This window comes from Triticum urartu, chromosome 1 (assembly GCF_003073215.2).
Source record: "Triticum urartu cultivar G1812 chromosome 1, Tu2.1, whole genome shotgun sequence".
Lineage (NCBI taxonomy): Eukaryota > Viridiplantae > Streptophyta > Magnoliopsida > Poales > Poaceae > Triticum > Triticum urartu.
Genome location: NC_053022.1, coordinates 103270263 through 103278316, shown reverse-complemented (window position 1 = coordinate 103278316; position 8054 = coordinate 103270263). Strand labels below are relative to the sequence as shown.

The 8054-nt window shown below is 45.8% G+C and overlaps 1 protein-coding gene across 1 annotated transcript; it reads left to right on the top strand.

Annotated features, from left to right (window-relative positions):
- The first annotated feature begins 2457 nt into the window (after window positions 1-2457).
- Window positions 2458-3042, top strand: LOC125532752 (ethylene-responsive transcription factor 9-like). The gene is given in 1 exon segment (XM_048696685.1): window positions 2458-3042. A coding segment is annotated over 1 exon segment (585 nt).
- Window positions 3043-8054: the final 5012 nt, after the last annotated feature.

Below are 8054 nucleotides of genomic sequence, written 5' to 3'. Positions count from 1 at the left end.
CTGACACACACACACACAAACACAGACAGCACACATCACACACACACCCCCTCCCCCGAGCACACAATTCATCCCCATCCAAGGTTATATGGCGACCACTCTCGCTTGTGCTTCTTCGTACCCCAGCATGCACAACACCTCAATCTTCAAAGAGGACATTGAGGAGATCGAAGACGGCGACCACACTGCGCTAGAGAATGCGGGGCCATTTGGAAGCAGGATGATGTGACGATGGCTGACTGACTCCTCCCCCACCCTCTCTCTCTCGCACAAAATTACCAATCCCTCTCTCCCACGCACAAGTTTATCAACCCCTCAACCCACGTGATCCTTCCCCTCTCGTCCATGTTTTTCCAGCTCTCTCATCAAACCTGTTGTATCTTCTCCTTCCACGTGTACAGAGACCGGATGCACACACATCTCACGTATATTACATGTCTCCATCTTTCTCACAGACCTAACTTCTTCCTCTCTCTTTCTCTCTCTATCTCCCTCTTTCTGTTTCGTTAGGTTTGTCCCCTACTCTCTCGTCCACATACATACAATCTTTCCCGCCCTATCTGCTCCATCTTCGCAAGCTCTCTCTGCATGTTTCATTCACACATTGGGATATGTTCAAAATATTTATTTTATAATGGTTGATGTAGAGTTATTGTTGGTTTTGTTGCATCCTACAAAGTAATAACTATGAAATGCATTTTGATTGTCATTTGACTGGGATTATGCGAGTTTGAGCATGTTGTGAAGTACTATAGACCTCGTATACATCTTGGAATTCGACAATGATTGTAACTATTGAAGTGTATAGACCATTACATTCGAAGTCAGTAGCCTAATATATTTATTCCACAATTTCAACAAATGATTAATTCACTACATACTAAGAAAACAAATGTGTATACCCTCCGTTTTTATTTAAGTCTACGTATTAGCATTGGTCAAAGTCAAGTTTTGTAAACTCTCAGAAAGTTTATAACAAAAAATATTAACATATACAATAACAAATAAATACCATTAGATTCATTATTGAATGTACTTTCACATCATACATATCTGTTATGGTAAATGTTTATATTTTTCTATAAACTTGGTCAAACTTTAGGAAGTTTGACTTCGGTCAAACCTAATATGCAGAGTTTACTAGTACTACTCGCTAGTTGCTTAGCCGAATCACCCAACACGCCACACGGGGAGTTCAGTGTCACAAAATTTTGAGGTCGGCGGGAAAATCTCCCGCGACCCTAATTTGAGCAGTGGGAAGTTACCATAATAGGCTTCGGAACAGACCTACGGATGACGGTTGGTAGGGGGCTGTTTTTGTAACTTCAGGTTCACCCTACCCAGCCAACCCCACCCCGGCACCCAAAGTAGTACACCTGAATACTCCCCATTTTCTATCCCACCGCAAAATAGACTTCTCCACGGCACCGCAGCCTTCGTGCTCCTCCCCTTATACATCGGCACACTCGTCCACTACAGCACATCTGCCTCATCGATGACCTCGTACACCGCACTTGAGCCGGTCCACCGTCGTCATCGTACATGGAGGTTCTTCCCCGACACCGTCTTCCATGGTCTCGGATCTGCTTCCCGGAAGCCGACGCCAAGCGCAGAAGCACCACCGTCGTGGATAATGAACTGACTCCCGTTGCCGACCATGACTCACAGAGGCCGCTGCGACCATCATTCTCCTCCTCGATTGGTAATGTGTGTATTGAATGACTTAGCAGTACATGTGCAGTTCCAATTTTGTTCATACCTACCCTTCAAATTTCCTGGGTGCTATTGTTCCCATAAAAGTAACTGGTTATAGCCTCCATTGTCCAACAGAATATCAGCTTGTAATTATGCGTCGCTCCTGTATCGCATTGTGCTTGGGTAGGTATTTCATCTACAACCAGTAGTGTGGCAAATGATGGATAGTTTTTTAGAACTAGCAAGATGCCCATGCGTTGCATGCATCAAGATGCATTTGTATGAGTAGTTTATCTTGTGGGAGAAAAGGATGAACGAGGGAATGCCTTATTTGCAAATGCGGAGAGGGGTGTGGGTATCTTTTTGCAAAATTGCCACAGTTTCCTTCCGATCCGCCGGATATAAATCGGATGGCCTATATTGCAGGATGGAAGGAACACCATCATCACCAACTCTGTTTTTATAAGAGTAGGGAAAAAGTAGAGAAAAAAATAGAGAGTAGAGAAGTAGAGATAAATATTAAATATAAAATAAATATAGCAGTAGAGAAGAGAGTAGAGATAGCAGAGACGTTGAGAAAGGATGGCGCGCGCGCGGGAAAAAGCGGCCGGGCGTGCGCTAGTTTTGGCGCGCGGCGTCTGGCGCGCTTTAAAAATCAAACGCCCTCCCACCGCTCTATGCCTTGCCACCACTCTCTCCCCGCTCCGTACCTCGCCACTGCTCTCTCCCCGCTCTTTCTTGCCTTGCCGCTGCCGCGCCACCATGCCGCCGCGTCGCCGGGAAACATGGGGATACCGCGGCGTCCACGCGCGCCCCTCTGGCAGCTTCTCCGCTGAGATCCGGTTCCGCGGGATGCGCCTCGGCCTCGGCAATTTCGAAACCGCCAACGAGGCCGCCCGCGCGTACGACGCGATGGCGTGGCGCCTCCGGTGGCCTCATAGAACATTGAACTTCCCCAACGTGCCGACGCGGGAGCGGGCACAGGAGCTCGCGCCTCTACCGCGGCTTATCACCGACGAGGATCATCGCGACAACCGAAGGCGGGAGCACCGTCTCGGCATCGCCGAGATGGACGAGGAAGCCATGGCGCTGTGGCGCCAACGCTTCCCGTAGGACATCATCAACGAGCGCGAGTTGTAGGAGCAAAGGAGGGCAGAGAGGGTTAAGAGGAGAGCGGAGCGAGCCGCCTATCGCGAGGACAAGCGTAGGCGAAAAGCGGACGCTCAATTCAACATGAGCCTAGGAGCAGCATCGCCCTGGGAATCAGACGACGATCGGTATCTTCACACCTACAGTCACACGTTGGAGGAGGACATCACCGAGGAGGAGTCGGACGACGAGGAGTAGTTGAATAATCTTTTTTTATCTATCTATGTTGAGAACTATCCTTTACTCCCTATCTCTACTTCTCGATCCCAGCACTGTAAACACTTTTTTAAAGCGCTGCGCGTTGCGATTCTGTTGGAGATGCTCTAACATGGCAGACGAGTGCTTTAATGTTGCCCACAAGATGCACGAGTATTACTAGTAGTATATTTGTCTTGCCATGTTGAGATTTTAAAACCACGAGTGCGAACATGCAGAGGAGCAATGATGACCAAACACGGGATACTGGGGACATCTTTAAGGACCGTGGAAAGTTAAAGAGGAGCTGCACCGAACCTGTAAAACAAGCTTTGGTAAGTAACACCCTTTCAATTACTTTCGTTTAGCCTCGTGTTCTTCAATGTGTATATGTTGTAGTTTTTGTTTCTCTTAAGCCTCATGTTCTTCGATGTGTCATAAGAAGAGTCTTAATCGTCCTAATGCTTTCGTTTTTAGCTTGATGTAGGAAGTGGGTGTTCTCACCTTGTAGTTTGTTTTTATATTTTTCCTTTTGAATTCACTTCTCCCAGTTCTGTTCATCTGGCTTCTACTAAATGGATCTAGGTTGCTCTGAGTAATTATCTAAAAAAGAAGTAACTTCATGTCAGGATGCAGTTCCTGTGAGGAGGGAAGTATGGTCACCCTCGAGATCATGTTTCCAGAATGAGGCTGGATTACACACAAGGTGCCAGTTCCCTAATGATGCTGGATTAGACACAAGGTGCAAATTCCGAGATGATGCTGGATTACACACAAGCCAGGTGGAGTCGTCAGCTGTTCGTGTCCTCGTGGCTCTAGTAAAGGCTGAAAGAAAGCGTGCAGCAACCCTTGAGAATGTAGCTGAGTTCCTAAAGAAGTGAAAAGAGCAATCAGATGCTCTCTTCACCCATGCCAAAGAAGAGATGGAAGAAGCCAGAAATAAGCTAGCAGAGGCAGAGCAGGCTAGGCGTCTCCTGCTATCTAAAACTGTTGTCAATACAAAATTTCCATCATAGTAGCTAGGTTCAAATGTTTATCCAGTCAGCATGCCTGTTGTGATGTCCGTGCATCTACTGATGTGGAACAAAATATTTTTTTTCGGGTCATGTAATAACAACAATTACTTTCCAAACAATAACAGACGAAGCATTGGACATGGTATAGTTCACGCGCAAGCCCGACATTCCAAGTTCAACTTCCACATCAAACTTATGTTCACAGATATCTCCACATTCATACATAATGTCCACAACCATGACTCACTTCAAAGCCAAAAAAATTGAGGAGAGTTATGAATAAAGAAAAACCTCTAGTTCCCGCTACCAGTGTGAGCACAACAAGTCAAGACCATGCATAATTAATTATATTTTGGTCACCTTTTGTCTTCTAAAATGCTGGCCGGCTCGCGGAAGGACATGTTGCCGGCACACGCGCGGATCAATGAAGGCAGGCGTGGTAGTCTAAAGCCGGCTGCATGCGGCGAGGAGGCGTGTTCAGCCGGGCCTACATCAAGTGGGGCCCTCTTGGCCGCGCGCCGGTTCAATGCCTGCGCTATGAGAGGTCGCGTTCGTGTCAGAGCAATCACTCCCTCCAGTACTTTTTGTTTGCATATAACAAAATCTTGTTTTCCATTCACATTTTACAAGTAAAATTTGTGGACAAACTTTGACCCAAAAAACGATGGGGACTAGTAAACCAGAACAGAGGTAGTAGTTTTTTTTAATCAAAGAAGGGTTTCCCCCTTCCGATTTTCATTACTGAAAACCAACATCTAAATCTAAACATAGTATTTGCCCTAGAACTACCAGGTTCAACATCTCGCAACATAAACCCATACAACCATACGCCAAGGAGGTACATAGTAGGTAGTACTATGAATTCCATTTTCGCTCCATACCAATCGTTCTAAGAACTACTTAGTACTTATAACGCGCCATTGAAAATCGGAACTCTTAACCCCGCTAAAAATGATATTTTAAATGTGGCTACTCGATCTGTGGTAACTGGCGAGCCACCGCCTCCAAGTCGTTCACCTGTGGTCCCGGCCATTAACTCCTACGGATCAAATTATCACGCGAGCTGACTATTCCTACAAAGGTGTGCCCCACCACGTACCCGGTACCCGCGAATGCAGCAACCGTGCACCTAGGGTTTTAGGGTTTATTTGTTAACATTGCCTTTACGTAACACTCATGTGTGCGAGACAGCGAGAGACCGACTGCATGCGTGCGCCTCTTCTCTTCGTATATGTACTCCTCCATTTGTCTGGTGTCCACAAAATTATAATAACTACTAGCAATGTGCCAATGCGTTGCCACATGATCTGAGTAGATTAATACATATTCACCGATTTGATAGAAAAAAGTCTAGTTTTTAAATACGTATATCACTAAAAAATGTTATGTTTCACTCAAAATATATACCTTTGGCGGTTTTGATGAGATAAGGGAGGAATGTTGTTGGTTTCAAGATTCGAGAAGTGGTATATGTCTAATTTCTACTCTTACTAGTAAGATGCCCGTGCGTTGCACGGAACATCAAGATCTTGTGGGATAAAAGGATGAACGAGGGAAGGCCTTATCTGCAAATGTGGAGAGGAGTGCGGGTAAATTGCCACAGTTTCGTTCCTATCCGTCAGATATAAATCGGACAACCTATATTGCAGGATGGCAGGCCCACCATTGTCACCAACTATGTTTTTTTATCCCTACTCTTATAAAAAGCATAGTTGGTGATGATCGTGTGCCTGCCATCGTGCAATATAGGCCGTACGATATATATCTGACAGATAGGAAGGAAACTATGGCAATTTTTCAAAAAGATACCCACACCCCTCTCCACACTTGCAAATAAGGCCTTCCCTTGTTCATCCTTTTCTCCCACAAGATAAACTACTCATACAAATGCATCTTCATGTTCCGTGCAATGCATGGGCATCTTGCTAGTTGTTGCAAAAAGCCCATGTGTGTTTGAGAGAGGGAGAGAGGAGGAGGACGGAGTGCATGTGTGACAAAGACACAAAGAGTGTGTGTGCGAGAGGTATCAGCTTAAAATGAGGCGATAGTGTGTGTGAGCACGACCAAGAGGGCGTGTCTCAAGAAGGGAAGAAAAATCTACATAGATACAAGGAGCGGGAGAGAGACATGTATGCGATGGTGGAAGCACGAGTGTGCGGGTGTATAAACCTATCTAGAGGCTAGTCGATAAATGTTTGTGAGAGAAATACGAGACGGGGGTGCGAAAGAGAGAGTTTTGTGTGTGTGTGAGAGAGAGACGGTAGTCGGGAAGGGGAGTGGAAGCAGGAGTTGTGTGTGTGTGTGAGAGAGAGAGAGAGGGGGGGGGGTTGTCTGATCAGTAAACAAATGAATAATGTCAGTCTGGGATGGATACGAAAAGGAGACCGCAACAAATGATTCATATCTAGAGACATATGGGGTGTGTGAGAGAATCCCATAGAGAGAAAGACAAAGTGAAAGACGAGTGGAGACTGTGTGTGTGGCGGTGAAAAAGAAAGCGTAGGTACCTAGTGATACGAGAGAACAGTAGAGACGTGAGAGACAATGAAAACCGTGTAATGTATAATGATAGGGAGAGTGTGACACTTCTCAAGGGAGATGTCAAGAGACCATGTTTGCGAGGATAGGAGAAACATGAAGTGAGGGTGCGGGTGAGCTGGAGAAAAGAGAGTGATAGCTACATGAAGGAGCATGCATGCGAGAGAGATGGAGCATGAAAGGAGTGAACACAAAAGGGATTCAAATATTTTAATTCGAGATGATGATACATATAATCCATACTCGAACCAAAATTGATCTATAAAACATGCATACTCATATGAATTCGCGCGCATCTATGTTATTTAATGTGTGGATATTACTAATCCATACATTTTAGTAGAACATAATTTGGTTTAATTTTTTGAATTCAACCTTATGATTTTGAGATCATTGTATTTATAAAGCATATTATACATATAAAGGAGCACAATTCTTTGTTGTGCTTTTGAAATTATATATATAAAAATGATGTATATATAATTTTATTCCAATCGAAAATGGATCCCACCCGAAAAAAATAGAATACAAACGGGATTCGAATTGAGTTGGCACGGTAAACGTGCACTCTGAAAAATTTGAACGAAGCGGGGAAAGTCGCAGTAACCGCCCGAAACCAAAATCTGTGAGATGGAAATTACTACTGCCTATCCCTACCATGCAAAGCCTACCTGCTCGATTTCTATAGGTTTCGATAGGGGTAGGTTTGTAATTTCACTCAAACGTGACATAACCGCCTCTCACCCGGATTCATACACGGTGGGCGCCAAAACACAGTGTGTCCTCGGCCGAAATCGACTCCCTCCCGGATTCATACACGGTGGGCGCCAAAAACAAACTCTCGTCGGCAAATATTCGGTGTATGCGAGATTACCGTCCTATCCCTAACTGACTAATATTGCTGTGATGTAGGAAATTTGAAACGGGGGCTAAGTTTGTAAATTTCCTCGCATTTGAGACAAGCGTGCCCTGAAGACATGGTTCCACCCTTCCTCTCCACCTCCATTTCCCCATTCATACACCATGGGCGCCAAAACACCCTCTCCACCGCAGCCTCCTCCGTCCGCCACCCCATCCACCGCCGTCCTCCTCCACCATGCCGGAGCTTATACCCCGACGCCGCCGTCCATTACAAGAGATCGACCTCTCTCATCCACGGCTTCGGACCGGGATCCTTGCATCCCGTCCTCTCGCTTCATCCCCGCCGTCGTCCACCTTGCCGGCGCCGCTCCTACGACCGTCTTGTCCACCGCGCCCCGCAGCCACTATCTACCCACCTAGATCTACTTCTATGCTGCCCACAACCATCGCTACTGCAGCACCGTCAAATTCTCAGCAGATGCATACACGGCGCCACACCAGAGGCGGTACTCTTTTGTATCTACTCAACTTATTTATCACAGCAAGAAAATAGATCACCACTACTTTACTCTGATTTCTTGTCCATCACTTACTTGCTAG